At 54.0% G+C, this 24,999-nt stretch overlaps 13 protein-coding genes across 13 annotated transcripts; 9 read left to right on the forward strand and 4 right to left on the reverse strand.

Moving 5' to 3' along the window:
• Window positions 1-3,694: 3,694 nt before the first annotated feature.
• GLOTRDRAFT_62810 (COX5B-domain-containing protein) lies at window positions 3,695-4,751 on the forward strand. The gene is made up of 3 exons (XM_007869386.1): window positions 3,695-4,041; window positions 4,130-4,238; window positions 4,296-4,751. The coding sequence occupies exons 1-3, from the start codon at window positions 3,733-3,735 to the stop codon at window positions 4,352-4,354; spliced, it is 477 nt and encodes a 158-aa protein (XP_007867577.1). The 5' UTR covers window positions 3,695-3,732; the 3' UTR covers window positions 4,355-4,751.
• Window positions 4,752-5,099: 348 nt separating this feature from the next.
• Window positions 5,100-7,103, forward strand: GLOTRDRAFT_116837 (glycoside hydrolase family 79 protein; the record flags this gene model as incomplete). Its single annotated transcript, XM_007869387.1, has 8 exons — window positions 5,100-5,217; window positions 5,276-5,469; window positions 5,529-5,848; window positions 5,903-6,076; window positions 6,134-6,298; window positions 6,357-6,495; window positions 6,548-6,891; window positions 6,947-7,103. The coding sequence occupies 8 exons, from the start codon at window positions 5,100-5,102 to the stop codon at window positions 7,101-7,103; spliced, it is 1,611 nt and encodes a 536-aa protein (XP_007867578.1).
• Window positions 7,104-7,168: 65 nt separating this feature from the next.
• On the forward strand, window positions 7,169-8,288 carry GLOTRDRAFT_116838 (uncharacterized protein; the record flags this gene model as incomplete). The annotated part of the gene is made up of 4 exons (XM_007869388.1): window positions 7,169-7,205; window positions 7,400-7,664; window positions 7,757-8,185; window positions 8,216-8,288. 4 exons carry the CDS (start codon window positions 7,169-7,171, stop codon window positions 8,286-8,288), a joined length of 804 nt encoding a protein of 267 aa, XP_007867579.1.
• Window positions 8,055-9,502, reverse strand: GLOTRDRAFT_111612 (putative methyltransferase). The gene is made up of 3 exons (XM_007869389.1): window positions 9,280-9,502; window positions 9,024-9,231; window positions 8,055-8,915 (listed from the first exon to the last, which is right to left on the reverse strand). The coding sequence occupies exons 1-3, from the start codon at window positions 9,334-9,336 to the stop codon at window positions 8,392-8,394; spliced, it is 789 nt and encodes a 262-aa protein (XP_007867580.1). The 5' UTR covers window positions 9,337-9,502; the 3' UTR covers window positions 8,055-8,391.
• On the forward strand, window positions 8,488-11,628 carry GLOTRDRAFT_100546 (citrate synthase). Its single transcript, XM_007869390.1, has 13 exons — window positions 8,488-8,691; window positions 8,748-8,915; window positions 8,972-9,231; window positions 9,280-9,554; window positions 9,612-9,722; window positions 9,784-9,851; window positions 9,914-9,966; window positions 10,030-10,289; window positions 10,346-10,437; window positions 10,493-10,666; window positions 10,717-11,098; window positions 11,158-11,320; window positions 11,375-11,628. The coding sequence occupies exons 4-13, from the start codon at window positions 9,417-9,419 to the stop codon at window positions 11,437-11,439; spliced, it is 1,506 nt and encodes a 501-aa protein (XP_007867581.1). The 5' UTR covers window positions 8,488-8,691; window positions 8,748-8,915; window positions 8,972-9,231; window positions 9,280-9,416; the 3' UTR covers window positions 11,440-11,628.
• A 53-nt stretch (window positions 11,629-11,681) lies between these two features.
• GLOTRDRAFT_111614 (uncharacterized protein) lies at window positions 11,682-13,288 on the forward strand. Its single transcript, XM_007869391.1, has 2 exons — window positions 11,682-12,610; window positions 12,666-13,288. Exon 1 carries the CDS (start codon window positions 11,700-11,702, stop codon window positions 12,552-12,554), a length of 855 nt encoding a protein of 284 aa, XP_007867582.1. The 5' UTR covers window positions 11,682-11,699; the 3' UTR covers window positions 12,555-12,610; window positions 12,666-13,288.
• Window positions 12,276-14,077, reverse strand: GLOTRDRAFT_111615 (protoheme IX farnesyltransferase). The gene has a single exon (XM_007869392.1). It carries the CDS (start codon window positions 14,011-14,013, stop codon window positions 12,685-12,687), a length of 1,329 nt encoding a protein of 442 aa, XP_007867583.1. The 5' UTR covers window positions 14,014-14,077; the 3' UTR covers window positions 12,276-12,684.
• Window positions 14,078-14,191: 114 nt separating this feature from the next.
• GLOTRDRAFT_62827 (RNA-binding domain-containing protein) lies at window positions 14,192-15,972 on the forward strand. The gene is made up of 5 exons (XM_007869393.1): window positions 14,192-14,606; window positions 14,663-14,727; window positions 14,781-14,922; window positions 14,991-15,411; window positions 15,473-15,972. The coding sequence occupies exons 1-5, from the start codon at window positions 14,294-14,296 to the stop codon at window positions 15,705-15,707; spliced, it is 1,176 nt and encodes a 391-aa protein (XP_007867584.1). The 5' UTR covers window positions 14,192-14,293; the 3' UTR covers window positions 15,708-15,972.
• Window positions 15,973-17,100: 1,128 nt separating this feature from the next.
• On the forward strand, window positions 17,101-19,521 carry GLOTRDRAFT_62830 (uncharacterized protein). Its single transcript, XM_007869394.1, has 4 exons — window positions 17,101-17,232; window positions 17,284-17,689; window positions 17,740-17,873; window positions 17,930-19,521. Exons 1-4 carry the CDS (start codon window positions 17,226-17,228, stop codon window positions 19,102-19,104), a joined length of 1,722 nt encoding a protein of 573 aa, XP_007867585.1. The 5' UTR covers window positions 17,101-17,225; the 3' UTR covers window positions 19,105-19,521.
• A 163-nt stretch (window positions 19,522-19,684) lies between these two features.
• GLOTRDRAFT_43890 (uncharacterized protein) lies at window positions 19,685-20,090 on the reverse strand (the record flags this gene model as incomplete). The annotated part of the gene is made up of 4 exons (XM_007869005.1): window positions 19,685-19,749; window positions 19,805-19,844; window positions 19,893-19,961; window positions 20,013-20,090. 4 exons carry the CDS (start codon window positions 20,088-20,090, stop codon window positions 19,685-19,687), a joined length of 252 nt encoding a protein of 83 aa, XP_007867196.1.
• A 317-nt stretch (window positions 20,091-20,407) lies between these two features.
• GLOTRDRAFT_122048 (DnaJ-domain-containing protein) lies at window positions 20,408-22,448 on the forward strand (the record flags this gene model as incomplete). The annotated part of the gene is made up of 8 exons (XM_007869395.1): window positions 20,408-20,530; window positions 20,582-20,683; window positions 20,736-20,753; window positions 20,810-20,992; window positions 21,045-21,286; window positions 21,339-21,405; window positions 21,462-22,238; window positions 22,299-22,448. Exons 1-8 carry the CDS (start codon window positions 20,414-20,416, stop codon window positions 22,446-22,448), a joined length of 1,656 nt encoding a protein of 551 aa, XP_007867586.1. The 5' UTR covers window positions 20,408-20,413.
• GLOTRDRAFT_139607 (Prp18-domain-containing protein) lies at window positions 21,684-24,220 on the reverse strand. The gene is made up of 7 exons (XM_007869396.1): window positions 24,197-24,220; window positions 23,780-24,071; window positions 23,129-23,686; window positions 22,937-23,076; window positions 22,780-22,878; window positions 22,299-22,730; window positions 21,684-22,238 (listed from the first exon to the last, which is right to left on the reverse strand). Exons 2-6 carry the CDS (start codon window positions 23,993-23,995, stop codon window positions 22,670-22,672), a joined length of 1,074 nt encoding a protein of 357 aa, XP_007867587.1. The 5' UTR covers window positions 23,996-24,071; window positions 24,197-24,220; the 3' UTR covers window positions 21,684-22,238; window positions 22,299-22,669.
• An 11-nt stretch (window positions 24,221-24,231) lies between these two features.
• GLOTRDRAFT_106751 (subunit VIb of cytochrome c oxidase) lies at window positions 24,232-24,787 on the forward strand (the record flags this gene model as incomplete). Its single annotated transcript, XM_007869397.1, has 5 exons — window positions 24,232-24,248; window positions 24,302-24,333; window positions 24,405-24,438; window positions 24,495-24,615; window positions 24,728-24,787. The coding sequence occupies 5 exons, from the start codon at window positions 24,232-24,234 to the stop codon at window positions 24,785-24,787; spliced, it is 264 nt and encodes an 87-aa protein (XP_007867588.1).
• Between the last annotated feature and the right edge of the window lie 212 nt (window positions 24,788-24,999).

Below are 24,999 nucleotides of genomic sequence, written 5' to 3' on the forward strand. Positions count from 1 at the left end.
CGACCCTTTGATGAATTGATGAGTGTCAATGGGTCAATTTGGGGGAGACGCAATCCTGGGTCGCGCGGCGAGTTATTTGGCTTTGTTTGTTCCCTAATAGTGAGTGTCACGGAAATGAGAACACGTAGATCACTTCACACTGCGAGAATCAGGCTAAGATATAGCTGAGAGAAATGCTCAGAAGGGTGATTAAAATGTATCGGAAATGTTGGATTTCCGGTACTTTGCCTCTTTCCCTCCATATAGGGTGAAAAAGATATCTGTTTGACTAGTGTTTGAAGATACGATGCATTTTCGAAGAATCCGAGTTTTCCGATACATCCAGATATGTCTTCAGAACATTTGGTACTAATGTCGCAAGAGCCAAAAATGACTCTAGGAAGCTGCATGCGCGTGGCGCATTTGAGTCACAACGCGCCTGAAATCAGCGCGTCTGGCTGTGTGACGTGTGTGACAACCGCGTTCTGGTGTCACACTGGAGGTCGCCTTTCCGCTGCACAGCTTCTCTCAGACTTCATATATAGCATTCTTGATATGGTTCCCTTCCCTTGCAGATATTTGGGTGTACTGAAGCATAATATCTCTGCCTACAGCCATAACAAGAAGTGTACCATCCCGAGTCATACATGCTAATTGGTTAAGTCTGCCTCAAGTCAGCTGAATAAAATAATTATACACCTTTCATGATGTATATGGGATCTCACAAGGTAATCTGTTGAGCATTGCAAGCACAATCAATGGGTGGTTGAGCATGGGAATTGAGGGAATAGGAAAGCTATGATGTACATCCTTATGTATAAGGGAAAAGATGCCATTACACATCCTCTGTATCCCAAAAAACCATTATATCATCCTACAAGAAATTCTAATCACTCTCCGATGTCATTACACGGCGAGTTGGGTCAAGGCGCACTTGTGCCTGTCTTCAGCCACAATCTGCTTACTAAGCGACTCGCGCCGTTGGCAGGCGTTGCGTCTCCCCAGTCAATTGGGGTCTGACACGGTCGGACCTATCGTCAAGGTGTCAATGCGTGACTTTGAGCTCACGTGCGTGGTGGCGCGTTGCACTGAATCTCTGATGTCTGTACTTCAATAATATACTGTATATTGGCACAACCAAAAATACTGTAGACACAATCTGACTTGTATTGCGCAACCACATCCACCCTCTAGACGGCATGCAACCCCCGAAAGTCTGGGAGCATTTCTACTGCGGTATACGGAAGTACACGGAAGCTTTGCCGCTTCCGGCAGAGGCTGCACAATCGGGCGTGGACGATCAGATTTCGGTCGGCATCGACGATGCGTCCTGTTCGTTCACCGCAGTTGCTAGTGAACTACTGGAGCAACTCGCTGCTGATGAAGCCACCACTCTGTCAGAGTCTCAAGTGCCCGACTCTGCTAGTCCTGCTGCGCCAGTGGATCACTCCGGGTACGAGGCCTCACTGCATACCTCCTGAAGAATATCTTTCTGTATCCATTACCGGGGACTACATCTCCCTCACTGAGTGCTCTTACTATGTACTGGCCTTGAGGTGAAGAGAATCTCGCCACAGAGATGGCTTTTCATGATTCTATGAGCTCACCCCGGGATTGAACTCTGTCAATGCTCTACCTTTGACAAGATGTACCCTTATTCCTTAATCCTTTTTTCTTACTCTATAGCACATTCCTATCTTCCCTCTTACTAGTAGGTCTCATAATAGCGGGCGCAAATCTGAGTAGTCTACATACAGCGTATAGATGACTAGCAATAGCTCAGCTACACTTCTGGCCCCGGCCGCAGTTCACGTAGCCGGATTGACCAAGTCACGCATTGACTCCGGACCCCGGTCAAGGTCAATGGGGGTCGCATGGCGTCAGACCTCTTGACTCGGGGTCTGACGCGCGTCAATGCCAACACTGGACCTATGAAGGATCAAAGGTCTGGACGGAGGCACCATGGCTGCTTGCAGGCTTGCACTGTTACCGCCTAACTTTCTAACGCAAACAATGCAAAGGATCGAAACAATGGATCATGGATCGGATCGAGCGACGTCCATCTCGAAGGGTGACTCGAATTCTCATACTACTCAGAAAATACAAAACCGGGTATATATTGTTCGTACAATATGCCTGCTCAAGCTGATGGTAACCTAACAGCGTCCCAACACTTCGAATAAGTACTCCAGATATAAGAGCGCTGCACCGGTATCTACGCTAGCGACGCGGAGGTCCACAGGGACCCCCGTACTGCTTCTTCTACGTCGTATTGAGACTCCTCATCACTCCTCCGCTTCGGTGGCTGACTTGAAATAAAACACTAAATGCAATCCTCCCAACAAAGTTGAGGACGCGCGGCCCGTAAAAGGAAGGTCGAGGCCATCGTGAAGTGACTGCACAGACGGCTGTGCGGCAAGTCTGCGCAGTGTTCCCACGGTCTCAGGCCATTTGAAGTCAAGTCTCGGCACCAGAACGACGCATATACATACTTACGTAGAGTAGGTAGGGAGGTATACAAAGTATTTTATGTGATATGTACTGAGAGTTACAATCTCGTTGGGATGAAAAGGGAGGTTGCAGCAGGCGGCGGCTGTGACTCTTGAAACACTGATATCAAAGGTTTTCTCCTGCACTAGAGCATATTCGGTGTGGTAATTACTACCGGTGGAGCTCCCAAGTAAGGGAATTTTGATGGATTTAAGCGACCCCATTGGCCCCACGCTGTGGTAATTACCACAGCGAATATGCTCTACTGAGTACAGGCTTGTCAGCATAATATCAGGATGGTGTGGAGTGTATCTTAAGTGATGAAATAAATTGAAGCCCCAAGAGTAAGGAGTTTTATTCACAAGTGATGCATACATCTTGACAAAAACCGTCGGAAAAAACAACAATGCCCGAAACAAACGGATTGGGAGTCGAACCCGCAACCTCGAGGTTCGGGCTTTCCAAGCCCAGCAAGATGCTTACCATCTACACTACAGGAACATATCAGGAGGCGATATTTAATTTTATATATTGCTTGCAGTGTCTACTGTTATCTATATACGGCCAAGCATAGGCTAACCCGCTGAGCCAACCCCGCGCTGCCCTGCGGAGTGACGCTTCGCGCTGCGCGGGGTCCCGTTACGTAATGCGCGTCCTCAGCTTTGTTGGGAGGATTGCATTTCGTAAATAAAACCACACAATCCAGTTCCTGAACCATAAGCCCCCAGGCCCTCGCTCCTTCTTATTGTCCAATCTAGTGAGAGCTTCCATGATAATGGCGTCGACTCTCGATTTGCGGAGATTCGTATAGTCATATCGACAATACAAAGGTGGACTCGGGCGCCGTAAGTGCGAGGAGAGAAAGGATTGCTTATAGCAGCCCTCTCCCATCCCAATTACAGTATATACCCGCGGAATGAATGCCGCAGTCTACGTATCTTCGGAGGCATACGCAGCTGGAGTTAGGCGATTCCGCAGCTACCAGGCCTCCATGTCCTTCTGCGGTGCCGGCTACATACATATCACTCTCAGTGCCCCCATCGAACAGGTAGAGACCATTGTACTTGTCATATTGGTCTTACGGTACCCTGCACTATGTACATATAACGGAGGGTCGTGATACTACGAGAGACTTGATAGCTCCAGAGCAATCTGGTTCAGGTCGTCGGGACCATGCGGAAAACATCGGTCACCGCCGTGACAACTGTAACGTATCGATTCCGTCGACGCAACGTCCCAAACCATCGTCCACCTTCGTAAACCATGTTCAGGACAGCTCTCCGCTCGGTGCGCCCGGCGTCGCGCTCGCTGCAGGTGGCCAGCGCCTCCAAGACACCTTTCCGCGGCTTGTCCGTCACTGCGCGTCGTCTCTCAGCAGACCACGCTGCCACTCCCGAACTGTACGGCCCTGGTATCAAGCCCGGTGAAGTGCCCACGGATGAAGCTCAGGCAACCGGTCTCGAGCGTTACCAGCTTTTAGCGGAGATGGAGGGCGTAGAGGCGTTTGACATGGAACCTCTGGACTCTAGCCGTATTGGCACCCTGGCGGACCCGATCCGCGTTTTCTCTCTGGTGCGATAAAAGGATGGTGGTTTCGCTGGTTGGATGCTCATATTTCCTTCTGTTGCGGTTCCGTCTACTGGGTGGTTTGTTTGAACAGGATACCGAGCGTATTGTTGGATGCACTGGTTCACCAGCTGACTCGCATGATGTCCTCTGGTTCACCGTTAAAAAGGACGGAATCGCCCGTTGCGCAGAATGCGGCTCAGGTCAGTCATTCATGGCGCAGGTGTATCTTATTTTGTTGGTCTTACAATGCACTTTAGTCTATGCTCTTGATCACCAGGGCGACGCTTCTGCCGCTGCCGCCGACCACCACCATTAAAGAGGGCTCTGATTCGCAGTGTCAAAGGCATGGCGGCAATAGAGAAGATGGGTTTTGTCAGTGTTTCGCATGCCATCACACGGACATTCGTACAATACTCCCCACCGTCTGTTGCGACTTATATACACTGGCTGGCCCGCAGAATCCCATTGCACCTAATGGAACGTACCTTGCAAGGAATGCCTGCGTCGCAGTGCGACTTGGTTGTCTCCACGGCTTGCGCAGCGAGTGCAAGGCAAGAGTCAGGGTGTGGCGTTCTGCCTTTGTGGTTCTGTCGCTCTAGTTATGGCCTTTCATCTACCATACTATATATATGGCGGGATCGGCGCGGTACATCGTCGCCGAAAGTGCGGGCTTTTGGCTGCCTATGGTCGAGAACGTTGAGATTCCTGTTCTGCGGTTAGTCTCTAAGATGCATGTACGCATATGCAGAGATGTGATGGAACGTCGACGCGCATGCACAGTAAACGGACGCGTCGTCGAACGGTCGAACTACCTTCCTGCTCGCGACTATCACGACCCCACACGCTGCCCACACGCATCGAATAAGTATAATGCCTGCTGCTCACGAGTCCCTAATTCTAAATATACAAGGAGGGGAATTCAGCTAAAGGCTTGCTAATGCCGATAATAACCTTGCAGTGTGACCTCGAGAGCGGTTCTCATCTTCCGCCCGTCGTCCCGACTCAAAGACGTGTTCATCACGGGGGCGATATTGTTTCACAGACGCCATGCATCTGCTTCCATGTCGATCCCGGCAGCAGTGGGGTATATAACAAGGAGCGAGGGAACGGCTGAGGACGTCGCCCCGGATGCTGACCATGGCCTCTCGCTTCTTGACTGCTCTGCAGATCCTCTGCGTGGTGAGCACGGTGCGCGCGGACTTGGGCGCATACATCCCTCTCCTTGCACCCTATGCAGCGAAAACAGTGTCCCCGACCTTGATTTCTCTGTCCATCGAGCAGGATAACTGGATAGAATGGGCAGGGACCGCGGCTCCCAACATGTTCTTCTACAATGCTTTAGACAATCTCAGACAGCTTGCTGGTGAAGGTCTATGGATCCGTATCGGTGCCGACTCCGAAGACCATACCAATTACAACCCTGATATCCAAGCAAGTGACTTCTCTAGCGCGTCGGAATAACCAAAATACTGATATCTGGCCATTCACAGTATGCCGAGGATATCTTTCCTGCGTACACCAACACCACACCTTATCCCGAGGCTACAAATATCACAGTTGGCTGCGACTATTACAAGCTTATAGCTCATCTGCCAGCTCTCACTCATGTCTGGTGGGGCGTTAACCTCGGCCAATACAACATTACTGCCGCCTATCTAGAGAGCCAGGCACTCTTGGCTGCGTTTGCCGACCCCGCGGTGGTCGCCCAGGGCACTACACTGGAGTACATCGAAATCGGCAATGAGGCAGACCTATACAGCAATAACGGTGCAAGGAACAGCAGCTGGAATCCCATTGAATATACGAGAGAGTGAGTCGCAGATGCTATCTATCATGTGGGAATAGAGGCTAATCTGAAGCTTAGGTGGATCGAATTTGCGACCAACATCTCCGACTCTTTTGATCTGTACAGTCGCACGTATCCCAAGCTGATCGGCGGCGCATTCGCCAATTCAGCATTCGGTACTTCTGGATTCTCTCCGCAAGCCATCATAGGCGCAGGGATCCTCAACTCTGCCCCTGGGTCTCTCATTCGCACGTGTGTATCATTCGCCTGTGGCTCGCAGCAATGGAAGGCTGACTTGCTAGGACATAGTGTGTCACAGCACCACTACAGTGGATCATTCTGCCAGGGAAGCGGTGGCTTGCTCCAGGACCTGATGGCGAAATCGACAATTCGTACCAATGTCTCTGAGTTTGCGCCAGATATCGCGGTGGTCAGGTCCTACGGACTGGACTACGTCTTCGGTGAAACCAACAGGTCCGCATGTCTTAAGTTATAGGCACGTCCTTCCTTGCTGACGTTTTATTCCTGATAGTTACGCCTGCCATGGTGCGCCGGGCGTCAGCAATACTGCGGGAGCAGCAATCTGGACCTTGGACTATTCGTTGTATGCGTCGCAAATTGGCATATCTCGCCTCTTCTTCCACGAAGGAGTCGGCTACAAGTACAATCTGGTAAGTCGAGTTTTCTTCCCTCCAATAACTGTGTTCATGATATTCCCTCCAGATCCAACCTGTAGCACTGAATCGCTCCATCATCGATGGATCGTCGCTTGCTGCGCCTATCCCCCCGCATGTTCAGCCCCAGTATTACTCGGCCATCATCGCAGCTGAGGCGATAGGCTCTTCAGGGAGTGCGCAAGTCCTTGAGTTACAGTTCGATGACCCGTGGACGTCTGGATACGCCTTCTACGAGTGGGGCGTTCTGCGGAGGGCGCTCATCGTCAATTCACAAGCCTATTTGAGCGGGACCACGGCCGCGAGGAACACCACACACGTCGATATCAATTTCATTGGACACGAGTTTGGAGCTGGACCGACTAGCATGCAGATCAAGCGTCTGAATATCAGGTAGGCTTGGATATCCGCTCTGGTCTCTCGTCGGAAAGCTAATGGAATTGGGCAGCTATGCTGATGCTACCTCTGGCCTGACTTGGGGTGGGCAAACCTATGAGACAAGCGATGCCAGAGTTAGTGGACCGCTTGTGATGGAGGCGGTACCGGTCAGCCAAGGGGTTGACGTCCAAGAAACGGAAGTCGTGATGCTTTCGTTTATAGTGTAGTCACTTTGCACTTCCGGCTGACGCCCGGAAATTATTGTTCTGCGCGGATGTGAACGAATATTATCATGGTCAGGCAGATGGTAGTAGAATCTGTGTATTGCAGTGGGTGGCGACACCCGTGTTGTGGGTCCATGTGGGTGTCGCAAACCCGAGATCTGAGATTGAATGAGAGCTCTCCTTCATTCTCCTCTGCCTGTCAATCTTGCTCGCTTTGATTTACAAACCAAGCAATGGTCCGTCTATGTTTTCCTGGACATTGTACCTGAAACTCAGCCGCTGACAGGCGTCCCGGATAGAAATCCTGAACGATGGCGGTTTCCGCTCTGACGGACGCCGTCAGTACGAACTGCGAGATATCAATATTGACCTTGGGCAGCAAGGCTCGGCAGATGGGTCGGCGTCGGTATCGCATGGCCTGACGCAGGTACTGGTCTCGGTGTTTGGGCCACGAGAAGCAAAGATGCGGTCGCAGACAATACATGACCGGGCGAACATCAATGTCGAGGTCGCGGTTGCGCCGTTTAGCACGGGTGAGAGGAGAAGAAGAGGTCGTGGTGACAAGTGAGTTTCCGTTTCTTTATCGTGGTATGGAGACATTGCATGTGCCAAATTCGTGTATGAATTGGTCTGATTGCTTAAATGTTCGTGCACAGGCGTATACTGGAGTTCGCATCGACGATCAAGTCAACCTTCGAACCAGTCATCCAGACAGCTCTGTACCCCCGCTCGCAGATTGACATATTCGTGCAAATCCTCCAACAAGATGGAGGCGTCCTGCAAGCATGTATAAACGCCACGACCCTCGCCCTCGCCTCCGCCGGTATACCTCTGCTCGACTTCGTCTGTGCGGTCACGGGCGGGGTACACTCCACATCACCCCTGCTTGACCTCACAACGTTGGAAGAGAACGACGTCCCGCATGTTACGGTTGCGGTGATGCCCAGGACGGGGAAGGTGACGCTGGTGACGATGGAGACGCGGTTGCACGTAGACCGATTTGAGGATATTTTCCGGGTAGGCTGCGAAGCTGGGAAAGTTATCCACAAGGAGATGAGGGCGGCCGTCAAGGAGAGGACAAGGTCGTTAGTAGCTGCTATGGGAGCTGCACCTAGGGTCGGGAGTGGTGGTGGGCCTGATGTAGGCGACAGAGATGTTGTAATGGAGGAGAGAATGGAAGATTACTGAAGACGTTGCTCGTTATGTGGACAAGAATTGGCACATTTGTGTATTGAGATTCAAATGTATCGCTACAGCACAGGTAATACACAATCTTTGGCCTCCATAGACCTTATTCCCTTTTGACTTCAATACGCCGGAAGCAGGCCAACCACTTGTCGCCGTTGTTCCGTTCGACTTTCTTACCTTCTTCTGTGCTCTGCCGCACAGCATCGAGGATGGGGCCCTTCCCTTCCGATCGAAGAGTCTCTTCGTCCACGGGCTCGAATAACGGGAAGTTCTCCAAGTGGGTCTTCATCCACTCGTGCAAATCTAGTACGTCCGTGATTGTATACACGATGCCGCCTGGACGGAGAGCATAGGCATATTCGGCAAGAAGTGTCGGCGAGATGATCCGAGCCTTGTGTTTGCGCTGTTTGAAGTGGGGATCAGGGAAGAGGAAGAAGATCGCCGATAGGGAGTGCTTGCGGAAGTAGTTGGGGAAGAACTTCATGGCGTTGGCTCGGACTATCGAGACATTTTGGTAGGGACCTGGAGACGATGTCTCCGCGTCGGGTGTCTCTGGTTTGGTAGTCGCGCGCAAGGCTGCGATGCGATCTTGCACGTATTGCGAGACCTGGACGCGGATTTCCATGCCTAACATAGAGAACCGGATGAGTAACCGAGCCGGGCAACAGAGTGGGTGAAACGACCTTGCCATCAAAGAGGCGCCCGAGAGAGGTGTTAGATCGGATTCGGACTCACCTAACATGAGCGTGTCGGGGAATAAGGGGGCCAGTGCAATAAGCAAACCGCCAAAGCCGCAGCCCACATCTGCAAACTCCGGCGTCTTCCCTGTGCCAGCAAAGGCGGGATAGTGGGTGCTCCAGTCGATGGCATCAGGCGAGGCGGGGTAATCGAGGTTGTGATCGGAAAAGGGGTTAGCGTGCGCGCGCTGCCTGTAGTGCCTTTTCTGCGCAAAGTCAGGGAAAAAACATACGGAAGTCTGCACAAAACATACCTGGGGCAGGAGGGATTTCACGGGGTCGGAGTCGGGTTGTCTCTTTCGTTTAGCCATGGATGCCGGTGGATGAAAGAAAGTGTGTGGACGGCCGCGCTGGGAGTGGTCGCTCGGGGTCACGTGGGTGGGGGCACGTCATGGACGACCTGTTCCGAGTTCTGCCTTTGCTCTCCCACAAAGTTTCTCCTCGACCTCCACCGTCGCCCAACTACCCCTCCTCGTCTTCGCTGGCGTCGACCACGACCACCACTATGTTCCGTACTGCCGTCAAACAGGTGAGTTTCTCGTTATAAAGGCCATACTGACGTGGCTTATTCTTGTCTCCATTGCAGTCGCGCGTGACGCGGTCCGCGTTTTCCTCGGCTCACTTTTCCTCGACCGCATCGAAGAACTCTGCACTCAAGGAGAGGCTTTCCCAGCTGATCCCTGCCGAAATTGAGAGCGTACGTCGTCGTTCTTTCCATCTTCCCGCAGCTATATTTATGCCGAACCATCGTCGATCAGGTCAAGGCAATCCGTGCGGAACATGGCAAGAAGTCATTTGGGCCTGTGCTTGTGGATCAGCTCTACGGGTTGGTTTTTATATCTATACGCCTCGCGTCTAGACTGACGAAATATCTGCGATCGATTGCAGAGGTATGCGAGGCCTCCCGGCCCTGATCTGGGATGGCTCGGTCCTCGACCCAGGTCCGTTCTAGCCACGTGCCTCATTTCATCTATTTGGTCTAACCCTTGCATCCTTGGCTGCAGAGGAGGGTATCCGCTTCCGCGGTAAGACCATCCCCGAGTGCCAGGCGGAGCTCCCCAAGGCCCCCGGTGGGTCAGAACCCCTCCCCGAAGCCCTCTTCTGGCTTCTCGTTACGGGAGAGGTTCCCACTGCCGAGCAGGTCAAGGAGCTCTCCAAGGACTGGGCGGCGCGTGCGGCCATCCCGTCCTTCGTCGAGGAGCTCATCGACAGATGCCCTCCCACTCTTCACCCGATGAGCCAATTCAGTTTGGCTGTCACGGCCGTGAGTACTTTGCCTTCGGGCTGGTTGAAACTGTGTCGCTAATGGCTGCTTCGTAGTTGAACCACGACTCCGCCTTTGCTAAGGCGTATGCCAATGGTATCTCCAAAAAGGAGTACTGGGGACCCGTCTTCGAGGACTGCATGGACTTGTATGCAAAGCCCCGCCTACCATTATATTGTTATTGACGAGTTTCATGTTCATAGGATTGCCAAGCTGCCCACGATTGCTGGCCGTATTTACCAGAACGTCTACGGACAGGGCAAGCTTCCTGCCATTGATCCTAGCAAGGACTATGCTCACAACTTGTCGACCCTCCTTGGCTTCGGCGACAACCACGCCTTCGTCGAACTGATGAGGCTGTACATCGTCATCCACAGGTAAGGTCAACTCATTTATGACGGGTTCATTTGCGCTCAATATTATGCAGTGACCACGAGGGTGGTAACGTCTCGGCTCACACCGGCAAGCTTGTGGGCTCCGCACTGTCAGACCCCTTCCTCTCCTTCGCCGCTGCCCTCAATGGTCTTGCTGGCCCCCTTCACGGTCTTGCTAACCAGGAAGTCTTGGTCTGGCTGACCAAGATGCAACAGAAGATTGGCAAGGACGCCAGTGATGAGGCCGTCAAGCAATATGTATGGGACACGCTCAAATCTGGCCAGGTTGTTCCTGGTTACGGCCACGCCGTCCTCAGGAAGACCGACCCGAGGTACACGGCTCAGCGGGAGTTTGCTCTGAAGCATCTCCCTGACGACCCGATGTTCAAGCTTGTTGGACAGATCTACAACATCGTCCCTGGTGTCTTGTTGGAGGTACGTGACCAATAACGTAGGTTGTCCTTTTACGGGTCTCTTATCATTCACGTGCACAGGCTGGCAAGGCCAAGAACCCCTGGCCTAATGTTGATGCTCACTCCGGTGTGCTCTTGACCTACTATGGTCTGAACCAGATGCAGTTCTACACTGTCCTCTTCGGCATCTCGCGTGCGTTTGGTGTTGCTGCTCAGCTCATCTGGGACCGTGCTCTCGGTGCTCGTACGTATTCCCGCCTTCTCTGCATTGGTCATGTCTGACAGACGTTCATGCTAGCCCTGGAGCGTCCCAAGTCGTACTCGAGCGCTGCTATCAAGAAGATCTTCGCTGACAAAAACTAAGGTGGTCGATCCTTCGACTGGGGAGGGATTGAGATTTCTTTTGTGCTATCTGAATAGCTTTCTAGTTCATACTTGAGTAACACATTAATGGATATATTCTTGATGCAAGTCAGTACGTGTACACATGTTTGCTATGGAATTATTGCTGTCACTGCAACAACTTGGAACGTACCTTGTTTACTAGTGGCACCGCATTGGCCTTGTTCGTGAGGCGACTGCAATTACGTAATGGCAGCACTTACCACAGCCGCCACACCTCCATGTCGAGTGCACGAGCATTACTGAAGGCGAAAAGACAAGAGGCTCGTGTCTCCCACCCACTTGCATCATATAACGCGTCTGGTCAACTGAGGTGCATTGCATGTGGTAGCATCGTCAAATACGCGTCGGCTTGGGATGGCCACATTGGGAGCAAGGCGCACCGGACGAATGTCGCAAAGCTCAAGGAAGCAGAGAGGTTGAAGGAAGAGCAGAGACTGCGGGAAGAAGAAGAGAAAGCACGAGGGAAGCGGAAGGCGGAGGATGACGAGAACGGCGAAGAAAATGGTACGGAGACGAAGAAGAGGAGGGTGAACGAGGACGGAGACGAGGAGATGGGCTCCCCACCGGCGACGGAGAGCAAACCGTCCAAGAACGGCTTCCCCGCTGATTTCTTCTCCGATCCGTCACAAGCACCTGCTCTCGGCGGGCACGACGAGGACGAGGATGAGCAGCCGGCCGCCCCGCCCCAGCCGCAGAATCCTATCGACCTGGAGTGGGAGGCGTTCCAGAAGACTGTTCTGGCTGCTCCGGACCCTCAGGCTGACCTGCGGGAACGCTTCGAGAATGCGACGATTGTGGCAGAACCGGAGCCTGCGTCCGATATCCCTGAGGGCTTCCCGCCGCTCGCTGGCCAGGAACCCGCGGGTGCGGCTGTGGTGACGGAGGCGCTGGACGAAGAGGCTATACGGAAACGAAAGGAGATTGAGGATAGGGAGTTGATCATGGATCGCTTGTTAGATGAGGAGAGGGCGCAAGAGGAGGCGGATGAGAAGGTGAATGCGTTGAAAGCGCGTTTGGATGCAATCAAGAAGAGGAGGGAGGCCGCGAAAGCCGCTAAAGCAAAGACCGGATAGCAGGCGCAGAAAAGTAATGGCTGGGCATTTCCTTACTTCACGTGTAAATAATCTAGGTGAGTCTGCTATCCGAGAATTATGCCCGCTCAAAAACTCAAGGTCAAGGGACAGGACACGGACGACTAATACTTCACTGTACATTCGCTGCAGACTCCGAGCTAATGACCTTGGTCTGTTCCGCATCTTCCTTCTTCACAAAACCCAACCACTCGCCCCAATTCATGCCCTGCTTGTGTACCATCATCAACCCCAGGATTGCAGGTAAATACCAGAGACAATGATGCCACAGCGCCCTCGCCTGCTTGTCGCTAGTGTGTCTCCAGAAATTCCATGCCGCGCGCACGCAGATAAGGTTAGGCACAAGACTGGTAAGGGCGAATGCCCATGTCGTAAGGCCAGAGAGCGGCGTAAGGACAGAGCAGACACCAGTAAGCAGAAGGGTGTAGCGGAGCGCAACAGCGGCATTCCTACGCGGGTCGGTGACGCATAGCATCTGGTACCCCGCTTTGGCGTACGAGTCGCGCATGAGGTGCGAGAGGGGGTTGAAGTGGGGGAATTGCCAGCAGAAGAGGAGCATGAAGAGGGAGAGGGCGGAGAGCGGGTTGTCGACTAGTGCGATGTCAAGGGTGGCGGGGTCGATGGGGGACAGGAATGAGGGGAGAAATGGAGTCATGGGTGAGTCGAAGGAGGGAAGCCACTGACCGCCACACGCCGTCCAGCCCATGAGAGGCGGGAGGCCGCCGACAACGGAGCCGACCCAGGTGTTGGCGATGCTTCTTCGCTTTAGCCATGTATACACGCCCGCATAGAGAGCAATGTTTGCAGCACCTAGTATCGCGGTGGTTGGGTTCACCATGGTCCACAGGATGGCTGGACCTGCTATCCCGGTAGCCACGGCGAACCCGGCGGCGTGGAGGGGACTGATCGCCCTCCGCACCAGAGGTCTATTTCTCGTGCGACTCATTTGGGCGTCGAACGGTACCTCTTGGATCTGATTGAGAGTGTTCGCAGCTGCTGCACAGAGTGCTGTCCCGAGAGCGGTGGAGAGAAGGACAGGGACAGTGGTCGGGAGCGGCGACATGGCCACGCCAGACATTGCTGTCAGTACGACGAGGATGCTCAGCCTCGATTTGGAGAGTTCAGCATATAACCTCAGCGTCTTAGGGATCGATAATGCCTCAGTGGGCTTGTATTGCGAGAGGGGGGCCGTATGAGGTGCATAGGACAGAGCAGATGCCACGGGTATCGACTGGGAACGGAAACTGATGCTCGGTGAGCGAGCTGGGACGGGGGGGAATGCTGTCCATTGGTCGTTGCGAAAGAAGAATGAAGTGAACGCTGGTGCTTTAGTCCCGGTCAAGGTGGACAGTCTCCTAGCAGAGGCCGCTGCTAACTGTGGGTTTTGCCGTAGTTGAAGCTGACATAGTTGGTAGAGCCGGAGGGGCAGCCTCCTCGACATCTATATTGCAGCATTCAGCAATGATATTTGTACAGAATGAAACATAGTGTATACACCTTCAGGCCGCAAGACGTCTGCTCAAGGAGAAACATCCAATTGCAAGTATACGGATATGCGCAACGCGGAGTTTCAAACTGCGCTTCACTGCTTGGCTCCGGCTTCCACCTGGCAAATCCACACCTGACGACTTCGCTCTCCGTCGGCCACATAGGCTGCTGCCGCACAGCCGTCCCATTCTACACGACGTCCCCGACGGTAGTCACCGTCTCACTCTTCCAGCATGCCGGGAACACATCTTCTCCCGCCCAACTTACTCAAGCTCTTCGCGCCGCGCCCGCCGCTCCCTTATACGCGACCGGTTGACAGGGACATCGACCGCGTCCGCCCCAAGAATGTGTCCGGCGTGGGACATATATTAGCACAGCTGAAGGAGGACAAGACTACGGAGCTAATGAACCAGGGCGAGGGGGAGGAGGGCATGGAGGAGGGTGAGGAGCCCGCGTTTACGCTAGCAGAGGAGACAAAAAGACAACTCAGGCGGGAGGAGAGGAAGAAAAAGAAGACGGAGGAGTTCAAGGCGGCACTTGCAGCCTGTAAGTTCATCTCACCCGGTGTATCTTTCCTGTGATTCACAACTTGCTTTTTTCAGACAAGCCTGCTGATGACCCTGAGGCGGTCGGGGACCCTTACAAGACGCTATTCATCGCTCGGCTGGTGAGATGATTCACCCGTTGCCTCGGGATCAAACTAACACTGTCATGGTTTAGCACAAAAATGCGACAGAGAGTGATCTCAGACGAGAGTTTGAGAGTTTCGGTCCGATTGAGCGGGTCAGGATTGTTCGGGACAAGAGAGGGCGAAGTCGAGGATACGCGTTCATTGTCTACGAACGCGAGCGAGATATGAAAGGTGAGATTGGTATCTGTTCGTGTTGGGAGTGATGCCCAGTATTAACTATCACGAAATTTCTCTCACAGCCGCCTACAAGGAATCCGATGGACTGCGGATCATGGGCAAGCAAATCCTGGTGGACGTGGAGAGGGGTCGTACGGTGCGTGGTTGGAAACCTCGACGGCTAGGCGGTGGCCTTGGGGGCCGCGTCAAGCCCGAACCTGCTGGCTTCATTAGCGGTCCGCCGCCAGGAAGAGGCGGTGGTTTCAGAGGTGGGTTGGGCGGTGGAGGGAGAGGCTTTGGTGATCGCGGAGGCGGTCGGGGAGGGTTTGGCGACCGCGGTGGTGGGAGAGGATTCGGCGACCGTGGCGGCGGGTTCAGAGGGGGGAGAGGTGGTTTCGGCGGGCGCGGCGGCGGCGGATTCAGGGGAGGGTTCGACGGCGGTCGAGACGAGTTTGGCGGAGGGGGCCGCGGCGGCGGAGGGTTCGGTGGTAGGGGCGGCTTCAGGTACACTCATCATTTTCTTGCTCGCGTCTGGTTCCGCATCATTTACATTTGACTTGATCAGGGGCAGAGGAGGTGGCATCGGTTATCAAAGTGGAGGTGGGTTCCACGACGGACCACCAAACGGCTATGGTGGACAGGGCGATGGGCCTGGCTTTGGAGGTCCTCCCGGTGGTGGGTTCGGGGGCGGAGGCGGAGGGTACGGCGGTCCTCCAGGCGGCGGCTATGGTCGTGGCGACCTCAAGCGTGAAGGACCTGGTGGGTATGATGACAGAGATTCAAAACGTCCCCGGTATTAGGTATCTCTTTTTCTCGACTATGCAGCGTCCCGTGGTGGGGGGTTTGTAAGTGACATTGGTTCCCGCCATGCTCGTTCTCTCGGGATCCTCGTGTTGTGCTGTTCATCTTTGTAGCGTCCTGTGTTTCCCGTAAGTATAGCGTAAGTATAGTCGCGCCTCCCGCCTGGGCTCCCCCCTGGCAGACAAAGGCAAGTATACATGGATGAATACTTGAGGCAGGCTTCGTTTGCAGCGTCGGACTCGGTCGGCGGCAGGCTCAAGGACGAACATTCGGCCGTGATTGGTTGCGTTGGTCCGGAGTGGTGATTGGGCGGGCACTGCAGGCGGTGTGGGGCAGCTGTGGCGTACGGGTACGGAATACAGCTCGCGATTTGCTGCCGATGTTCGCCAGTTCGCTGTCAGATCCACGCGCGACCCTGCGCCGGTCCGAGCTGGCGGGCTGCCCGCACGGCGATCTGGCACGGGATCTGCGCTCGCTGTGATTGGAGCGTGAGTTCGCGGTCCGTCGTGCCGGGCCTATCGCTAACGATTATGTAAACAGGAGCTAGATTGCCGTCGCTCGGGCCCTTTCCTTGTTGGGCGCGCGTCGGCAGTCGTCAGGTCGCCCGCCATCATGCAGCCCAGAAGCCACGGACAGACTCCAAGGCTCGACGACGACGAGCATGTGTTAACGTAATCGTACGTTACTCGTCCCGCTGTCTGTAGCAGCTTACGCGCGTCCACGACGTTATGCAATGGCAGTCGTATTCCCTGTAATGTTCTCCTGAACGGAGGTAGACTCTTGGACTGCCGCGAAGGACGGTCCCGAGCTGCAAAGGGCTGCGTTTATGTAAATGCCGTTCGAAAGCGTGCCTGGGCGACTTCGAAGCGTCGAGATTGGGGGCAAAGATCTTATCTGAAGCAGTGCAAGTTTCACATTCACGCTGCACCCGTTGACGTGCACAAACAAGCGTTCAAGGTTAGCCTCGAGATGTCGTCAAACATACAAGAGGATCTCCCTGCCATCATTTCCCCGCCTCGTCCTCTTCCTGCCTTCATTTCGCCTGGCCTCCGTCTGAGGACGTGCAGTACCGCAACCGGCTCGCTCAGTCCGTTTCCTTGGAACCCGCCCCGAGCGCAAGTGCGCCTTCTCTCGCTCGGCCGAGCCATTCCTTCGGTAAGTTCCTCGCCCAAAAGGCGCCGCGTCTGCCACCTTGCATTTGGTTCCGGGCCTCTCTCTCGCCCATTCTCCCCCCTCTGTATTGTTTCCTGTATTCGCCTTTGGTGGCTCTGGGCCGTCACTCCGACGGCTGTCGTTCTTTTAACATCCCTTTCCTTTCTTCTGACCGCTTGGCCATTCCCGCGTCACCTGGATCTTCGCCTCGTGGGCTACTGGCAGTGCCGTATATCTTACGGCGCCTTCTAGCTCTCCTCGAATCTGTCTCTGATTGCTTGAGATCCTTGACAGTCTCTTACATTATTGTCGGCGCTTTCTGTCTTCTCTAGAAGCTCGACTGCGGTGGCATTAACTTATAGACCATGGAATGTAAGTGCAATGGTTTCCCTGAATATGGGTTACGCTCTAATATAAATATAGCGGGGGAACCGTCACAGTCGCTGTATCGCCCCGATGCTCGACCGACCGCGATACGGGTCGACATCGTAAAGTCGGAGGATCAGGAAGCTCAGTTGTCCCCTGCCTCCTCCCTTGCGTCCCCGGCCACACCGTCTGAGGTTGGCCCCGCCGGAAGGAGATTTGCCTCTTGTTCGCCTGAAATGGCTTGCCCTCCCGAGCCTAGCAGGGGCCCCAGAAAATGCAAGAGCGCGACGTCAATCAAGGGAGACCGAGAGAAGCGCAAACGATCTCGCGTTACTCAGGACCAGCTCGTGCATTTGGAACAGTTCTTTGCTGAAGACCGGATCCCGACCGCCGCTCGTCGGAAAGAGATCAGTCAGTTCCTGGGCATGCAAGAGCGACAGACGCAGATCTGGTTCCAGAACCGGTATGTGGAAGGCTTCATCCCCCCTGTGCGTCGCTCACTGTCAATTGCAGGCGTGCCAAAGCCAAATTACAGGACAGCAAGAAGGCCCAGCGAGATGAACTCTCGGAAAGGTTTCCGGACTCGCCACCAGACCTGCGTTCGGCCGAAGAGCACCAACTGGAGAGCGTCATCCACGAGGACGAAGGTAAAGGTGGCCTCCTCAATTCGCCGTCCCCGCTCGCTAACGAGTGACTGATGCAGCCATTACCATCATTCCATGCATGGAACTTAACATCGGCTGGTGGCGACGGATAGCAAATGCCGGCGGCACGCCCGACTTGGTGGCGTATATCTGCGAGGGTCGGAGGTGCCTGACGTGGTTCGTCCACACTTCTGATCGCGGGTTCAAGATTGAAATCCCCTTCGACTCGATCGTGGACTCGCAATTCAGTACAGCGGCCCCCGGTACAGCCATCGCGTCCTTTTTCTTATCGCAAGCGCCGCTGTTCTTTACAGAAAACGTGCTCGCGCCGACGGGTCCAGCAGGGGCGTCGCCGGTTCGATCCTGGCAGGCGTCCACTGATTGGACCGAGGGCATGCAGGCCTCGTCCAACCTCAGGCATGACCTCGTCGGCTCCGTCGCCGTCCTGGCCAATCTCGTGCGCAGGTTCCACATGAGCTCGCCTGGCTCAGGGATACAGCTCACTGCCCCTTATGGTGTTCCCGACGAGTCGGCGCCGCAGTCTGCGGTGGCGCCCGCAATAGCTGACGCGCCCTCTGCTGGCGACTTGCATCACGAGGAGACGCCAAGGCCCGAATACGCCGGTCGCACTCGGAAACGGTCCTTCTCTGGCCCGCCGATACTTAGTGCCTCGCTGTTCGAGCTAAGTCCAGGTGTGCCCCAATCTGCCCCTCAACATCTCGACCCTCGTGTCAGTGCTCTGCTGGGCCCCCCGTCGACCTCCTCATCGTTATCTTCCCCGCGTTCCCAGTACTCTCGCGGCTCGCCGTACTCTTCGACGTACCATACTCCTGTGACCCCGGACTATCCACTTCCCGGCCATGGGGCGGAAGGCCCGTATCACTGCTCGAGCGACGGCTCGTGCAGTGCACCTCAGGTGGTATCCCCTATCTCGCCTCCTGACAATTCCTTCTTCTCCGGTCACCGCGGCTCCTACGACTCGCACGCGGGATTAGGCACCCTGTCTTCGCTATCTATGGACCCATATTCGCATGTGGCAGCGCATCCGCCGTCTTCGCCCATCCTCACGACGCCATTACATTGGGCTCCCCGTGGTCTGGCCCCCGATGTTCACTGCGGATCTGTGTACGATGAGCCTGCCTTTGTCGAGCCATTGGCAGCGCACCCTCCCGATCCCGATCCCGCCTCTCCATACTGGACGTCCCACTATGTCCAGTATCAGAATAGCCAGTAGTAAATTCCTGCTCGGCCATCGACGCTGCGCTCTATCTCCTCCTTACATTACATGCCGGCTGTGCGGCTATTTATGCTTTGCATCCACCTCCCCCACGCTTGACGCAGTGGCCTCAACATCTCGCATTGTCGCATTATATGATTTACTCTACTCGAGCACCACCAGCATCGCGCATATGCCGTCTGCACATATTATCCTCAACTTCTGTGAATACTTTACCGCTTGGCTATACGTCGCCCACATTTTATCTTACCTTGGTTCACTCGTAGTCCACATGGCTTATTTATGGCTATTGCTCTTATTGTATCGGGCACTGTAATCGTAGACCATCCTCGCCGTATGCATCATATTGGCCCGCTCGGGCTGACTGGCGGTCCATTTATTCGTTACTCAATCACGATGTTGACGTACCAGCCGGCTGCCGCGGGGTGAAGATCAAAGGAGAACGAGAGAGCACAAGATTGTGACATGCACGCCGCCGACATCCGACGACAATTATGATTAGGTTATAATGAAACGAGGGAGTCGTTACCAGCGAGATGGGAGGGTAGGCCAAGAGTAGGCAGAGCAACTCCAGATATTACGTCGATCTGTCTATCCGTTCTCTTTGAATCCGAGCAAGATATACACGCGAGACGATGTCAACTGAGGCCAAGCGTAAGCAACGGTAATATTTGGGACGACATATAATGCGGCTCACATGCTTCCATATACCTGTCCAGACATCTCGATAGACACGTCTGATCCAAGAAGTTAGAGCGGATATAGGTTCGCACAGCAAGACTTACCTCTTCCGTTCTGGACATGGATGTACCAGGCTTCGTTATGCACTTAGCGAAGCATTTTTCGTCAATGGACTGCCAAAAGTTCATCATCCCTAAAACAGTGACGAGGAGACGGGAACGCACAGCCAGAAGACCCTGTGCCTGTTGCACCCGGATCTCATTCTCCAATTCTCTTTTCATTTCGTCTTTCTTCGCCTGCATTTCTGAGCAAGTATTCGTTCAGGACCCTCATCCTCCATAGCTTCCGTACGACGCACCTGCAGACGTATTTTGGGACGCCGAAGTTCCTGGGACAGACTTGAAGAAGCTGGACATTTTGGAGTTCGATCCGGACAACACTGGCACTCAGTAGTATGTACGAGCTGAACCAGTTCCAGCGGAAGCCGTAAAGCGTGTAAGCACCAGCGCCGCTGGAACTCAGGGAAGTCGCGGTTGTGGCGGGAAGTTATTCCCACGGCTGGTGTCGGCTTCGATCTAATTGCCGAAATATCGCCTTTGGACTACTCTACGACGTCTTATACACTATGGGAGCAGGGGCTTCCGCATCTCGGGCAGAAGAAGGCGAGTCTGAGACTGGAGGGGTAACGGACTACTATGCATTGCTAGAAGTCGAAGAATCAGCCAGCGCGGACGATATCAGGGTACGATCTCTTCGACCAGGATCATCGACGCATTTCGTGACTTGACCCCAGCGATCGTTCCGTCGATTAGCTCTCATTCACCACCCGGACAAGAACAAGGACGACATAGAAGGGGCCACGAAACGCTTTGCTGCCATCCAGCAGGCATACGAGGCACGTCCAACCATGTACTGCCCAGTTTACATCCCACTAACCGGTTATACAGGTGTTAAGTGATGAGCAGGTAGATTCTGAGTCACGCTGAGACAGACTGTTAGTCTGATTCTTATCTTCAAGTAGGAGAGAGCGTGGTACGATTCGCATAGGGCCTCGTTGGCGCCTGAGCCAGACGCGCAAACCGTCTTCGAGGACATCAAAAAAGGTGCTGCCCCGCCTCGGGCGCGAGACAGAGGTCTTACGGTGAAGCACCTCGCACCTTTCTTCGACGCAAGTATCTGGTCTGGATACGGAGACGATGAGAATGTTCGTTACATTCCTTTTACTCGGCGGTTACAGATGACTGATGGAGACGTAGAGCTTCTTCACGATATACCGGAACCTCTTTGCACGACTCGCACATGACGAGTCATTCTACAACGATACACCGCTACCGTCTTTCGGATATCCAACGTGGCCTTGGGTACCTGCAGCCAAAGGTGAAGAAATGACGGCTGCCAGGACGTTCTACAACTTCTGGACCAATTTCGCAACGGGAAAAGAATTTGAATGGATGGAAGTATGGGACCTTAGTACCGCTCCTGACCGGAGAGTAAGAAGGCACGAGCTTTGACACATATTCCCCGTCAAGCATTCTGACTTCGAGAACCAGGATCATGGAACGAGACAACAAGAAAGCTAGAGAAGACGCGCGGAGAGAATACAATGAAACCGTCAGGGTAAGTCTGGCGCATGATATGATTCTATTCTATGGTCTCGCTAACAGTAACTATAGTCCTTGGCATTGTTCATCCGCAAACGCGATCCTCGTTACAAGGCACATCTTGCTCGTCAAGCCGAAGCCAACCAAGCGAAGGCAAGCGGGTCCTCCACGCCACGAAACGCGGATGGATCCAGAACGGCTTCAGATCCTGCAAAGGCTTTCGTTGCCCAATCGTGGCAAGACGTCGAACCTAGCTCCCAGGACGACGATATCGATTGGGCGGTAGCGGAGAACGAAGATGAGGAGCAGTGGGAATGCGTCGCCTGCGGCAAGAGCTTCCGAAGTGAAGCTGCTTGGAATAGCCACGAGAGGAGCAAGAAGCATCTGAAGGAGGTAGAAAGGCTAAAGAGAGAAATGGCAGAGGACGATGAGGAGCTTGGTTTGACTGGAGACGCGGATCTATCAGAACCAGAGGAGCCTCCGTCGCGTCCGCCCAGCCGGGATGCCAGTGAAGTTGAGCCGGATAGTGCGTCTGACGACTCGGCTAGTACCCCTGCGGAAGGTGATCCACAGGCCAACGACGTAAAGCTTGACCCCGTCACTATTGACAATGGAACCTTATCTGCTGAATCTGGGATCGGGCTCGTTGACTCGCAGGACCCTGCCGCGAAGGTCGGACTCCATCAACAAGAGATCAAGCGCGACGACGCTAAAGATCCAGGTCTCACGACCGAATCGCCGACCACATCAGGAGATGCAGAACCGAAGCCCGAACTTTCCAAAAGGGAGAAAAGGCGCGCAAGGGAAGCGGCGAAGGCCCAAAAATCGAAAGAGGGATCCACGAATACGGTGAGATTGCAATCATTGTAAGGCGCGTTGACGTTGATTTACCATGTACCGTGCCCTCAGCAAACATGCAACGTGTGCAAAGAGAAATTCGAGAGCAAGACCAAGCTGTTCAACCACATTAGAGATACTGGACATGCACTAGCCAGTCCGGGGACAGGCAAACCAGCTGGTGCCAGCACAGGGAAGAAAGGAAAGAAAGGGAAACGATAACGACAGGTAAGCTGTCGTGATGGTATCGGTTATCAAGACCTATACAGCATCCCGCTCTTGACCTGTTGTGGCTTCCGCACGGTGGCATAATAGACTAAAAGGGGATGTTAGACACAAATCACGGAAGCATGAGATTAGGAGAAGAGTGCTCCGAAACCGGGCGACCATCGGACAGCATGGTATACAAGCGTGCAATATACAGAAGGGCCGCGTACAGCTAGCTAACCCATCCGCTGGGTCGCATCGTCGGGTGGGTATTTAGTTTGCGCGAATGTGAGCAGTCTGAGGAACCGTCAGGAAGACTATGCCAAATACAGTGAAACGGACGAACCTCTTGAGACTCTGGATATACTTACGGCTCACTTCATCGTTCAAGACGTGAGCAACTTGGTCTGACGAAATCTTCTCTCGAGCTGAACGCTCGTGAATACTGCAAGCGAATGGCGTTAGATACCACGAAATTCGCAGAGTGAATGAAGCGGACATACCCAACCATAGTAACACCGATTGGCCACGGAGCGTTTCCAATGGATAACCGAAGGTATGCGTCGTTGGCGCGTTGATATTGTCGCTTTTGCATGTAGTGGACAATCTCCGCTATTCTTGCTAACACGTCCGAGGGCAAATTCTAGTGTGAATGAATATCGGAGGTTTCAGGATGACGAGCCAGCACCACCTACTCTGGCTCTTAGCAGCTTCAATAGCGGCTTCAAATAATCCGCAGCTTGCTTTTGCGTAGCAGCAGCCAGCTTTCCCTGCGTACTTCGCTTCACATGCTCCTCCCTCTCTTCTAACGCCTGCTCCCACTCCTTTAACGTCCGCTTTATGGCATAGTAGATGATGGGGTACAGCTTGTCGGGGTCCGTCTTGACCAGTTCCAGGTCCAGCACGCCACCATAGTCTTCGCCCTTCCATTTACTCTCCTTCTCCTTATCCCCGGCCGCGGACTTCTCGCGCGCCTTAAGCTCCACGTCTTCCAGGGCCTTCTTGAAGTCGTTCTGGCCACCGATGCGCGGGTGGTCTTTCTCCTCGATGAGCTCTAGCGCACGGAGACGCAGGCGGCGCTCCTTGTCAGACTCGCCAAATAAGCGAATGGGTTGGCCCTTGCTGCGCAAACGGCGGATTGTTTCTTCATTGGATATGTTGAAGCTTGAGCCAGGTTCGGCGTTCGGGTCAGCGGGGGCTGGCGACTGGGGTGCCCCGGGAGTCCGCGAGCGAGAGCGTGACGGGGTGGTACTCTGTTCTCCATTCACAAGTCAGCATGCACGACGCGTGAAAGACAAGTGCGCGAGGCATGTCTGCATAAAACAAGAGATAACTGGTGTACATACTCTTGCGCGAGCTGCCGCCCTAGCCTCGGCAGCCTTTCTCTCCTCCTCCGCTTTCAAAGCTTTCTGTCGTTCCTTCTCTTCACGCTCTTGTCTCTCCTTCTCTTCCCTGAGCCGTTCAAGCTCACCGCGCCGCACATACTTGTTTGGACGAGCGGCCAAGGCGGGATCTTCGAGCGCCTTGCGCTTGTTTGCGATTTCAGCTTTCAATGCATCCATTTTCGGCGAGCGGTGCCCGAGGAATACAACAATGAAGCAGACGGGACCGTGAATTAGTCCAGAACGAAAGATCTTCGTAAGTAACCCAAGCGCGCCGCGAGAGACAGTGCCAGAGCACTCTAGTCGAAGGCTGGATGCTGACGTAATATTATTGTGGCTGGCATATCCGACAACTCCCGTTCGTCTGTTCACTGTGTTCAGTGACTGCAACAATCTCCCTACACGCTTCCACAGAAATGTCTGAACTCGAGAGGTATGCCTGGAGGCCAGTCTTGCTGATGTCTGCTGATGGATTCGTACCCCTAGCAAATACGTGTTGCAGACGGCCGGTTTCGATGGTTCGCGGCAGTTTACTCGTTTAGTGCGCTGAAATGGGGCTGATACTGAGACGGTGTGCTCTTTTTATTAGCCCGGTTCCCGAACACGAACCAGACGAGACACTGGTGAGTTGTGCGCAGCTACGCTGGGATCCATACTGAACACTGGTCGGGGGACGTAGCTTCCAAAACTACACGGACTATTTCAAGTGCATTGCCGCCAAGGGCGAGGACTTCGCCCCGTGCAAGCAATTCAAGAGGGCGTACAACTCTCTGTGCCCTAGTACGTCGTTATCCTACGATGTTTGTTCCAGCTCGACCTCTAACTACCCGTCGCGCCTGCTAGATGAATGGGTGAGTATGATGGAGCATGTTCTGTTGCCTCCGTTACTGACACAGTCATCTCTGTTTATAGATCCAGCGTTTCGATGAACAAAGAGAAAACGGCACGTTCCCTGCCTCGTTGGAGCCCTGAGAGGACTTTGTCGGCTCAGTTGTACTCGCATAATTATTACTGTTCTGCAATAGAATAATTGAGCGTCGCTACCACGCATGGTCCTGGCCACGCTGCCGTGCCGAGACTGGCTGGCAAGCAGAGAACTATATACCGCGACGTGAAATTACATACCGGTAAACTGTCTCCGAGCCTGCATGTGCCCTGGCAGTCGAGCGTGCAGCCTGCGTGTG

The sequence above is a fragment of the Gloeophyllum trabeum genome, assembly GCF_000344685.1.
Source record: "Gloeophyllum trabeum ATCC 11539 unplaced genomic scaffold GLOTRscaffold_00009, whole genome shotgun sequence".
Lineage (NCBI taxonomy): Eukaryota > Fungi > Basidiomycota > Agaricomycetes > Gloeophyllales > Gloeophyllaceae > Gloeophyllum > Gloeophyllum trabeum.

Excerpts from the sequence above, each read along its gene's own strand:
- GLOTRDRAFT_62810 (XM_007869386.1), top strand. The coding sequence starts at position 3,733 with ATGTTCAGGACAGCTCTCCGCTCGGTGCGCCCGGCGTCGCGCTCGCTG. Across the intron at positions 4,042-4,129 it reads CGATCCGCGTTTTCTCTCTG|GATACCGAGCGTATTGTTGG; the intron begins GTGCGATAAAAG and ends TTGTTTGAACAG. Across the intron at positions 4,239-4,295 it reads TTGCGCAGAATGCGGCTCAG|TCTATGCTCTTGATCACCAG; the intron begins GTCAGTCATTCA and ends AATGCACTTTAG.
- GLOTRDRAFT_111612 (XM_007869389.1), bottom strand. The coding sequence starts at position 9,336 with ATGGCTAAACGAAAGAGACAACCCGACTCCGACCCCGTGAAATCCCTC. Across the intron at positions 9,232-9,279 it reads TGAAATCCCTCCTGCCCCAG|AAAAGGCACTACAGGCAGCG; the intron begins GTATGTTTTGTG and ends GACTTTGCGCAG. Across the intron at positions 8,916-9,023 it reads CCCCGACACGCTCATGTTAG|GCATGGAAATCCGCGTCCAG; the intron begins GTGAGTCCGAAT and ends TCTCTATGTTAG.
- GLOTRDRAFT_100546 (XM_007869390.1), top strand. The coding sequence starts at position 9,417 with ATGGACGACCTGTTCCGAGTTCTGCCTTTGCTCTCCCACAAAGTTTCT. Across the intron at positions 9,967-10,029 it reads TGGCTCGGTCCTCGACCCAG|AGGAGGGTATCCGCTTCCGC; the intron begins GTCCGTTCTAGC and ends CCTTGGCTGCAG. Across the intron at positions 11,321-11,374 it reads GGACCGTGCTCTCGGTGCTC|CCCTGGAGCGTCCCAAGTCG; the intron begins GTACGTATTCCC and ends CGTTCATGCTAG.
- GLOTRDRAFT_111614 (XM_007869391.1), top strand. The coding sequence starts at position 11,700 with ATGTCGAGTGCACGAGCATTACTGAAGGCGAAAAGACAAGAGGCTCGT.
- GLOTRDRAFT_111615 (XM_007869392.1), bottom strand. The coding sequence starts at position 14,013 with ATGTCGAGGAGGCTGCCCCTCCGGCTCTACCAACTATGTCAGCTTCAA.
- GLOTRDRAFT_62827 (XM_007869393.1), top strand. The coding sequence starts at position 14,294 with ATGCCGGGAACACATCTTCTCCCGCCCAACTTACTCAAGCTCTTCGCG. Across the intron at positions 14,728-14,780 it reads CGCTATTCATCGCTCGGCTG|CACAAAAATGCGACAGAGAG; the intron begins GTGAGATGATTC and ends GTCATGGTTTAG. Across the intron at positions 14,923-14,990 it reads ACGCGAGCGAGATATGAAAG|CCGCCTACAAGGAATCCGAT; the intron begins GTGAGATTGGTA and ends TTTCTCTCACAG.
- GLOTRDRAFT_62830 (XM_007869394.1), top strand. Across the intron at positions 17,690-17,739 it reads CAGATCTGGTTCCAGAACCG|GCGTGCCAAAGCCAAATTAC; the intron begins GTATGTGGAAGG and ends TGTCAATTGCAG. Across the intron at positions 17,874-17,929 it reads CGTCATCCACGAGGACGAAG|CCATTACCATCATTCCATGC; the intron begins GTAAAGGTGGCC and ends TGACTGATGCAG.
- GLOTRDRAFT_139607 (XM_007869396.1), bottom strand. The coding sequence starts at position 23,995 with ATGGATGCATTGAAAGCTGAAATCGCAAACAAGCGCAAGGCGCTCGAA. Across the intron at positions 22,879-22,936 it reads ATCGGTGTTACTATGGTTGG|TATTCACGAGCGTTCAGCTC; the intron begins GTATGTCCGCTT and ends ATTCGCTTGCAG. Across the intron at positions 22,731-22,779 it reads TATATCCAGAGTCTCAAGAG|ACTGCTCACATTCGCGCAAA; the intron begins GTTCGTCCGTTT and ends ACGGTTCCTCAG.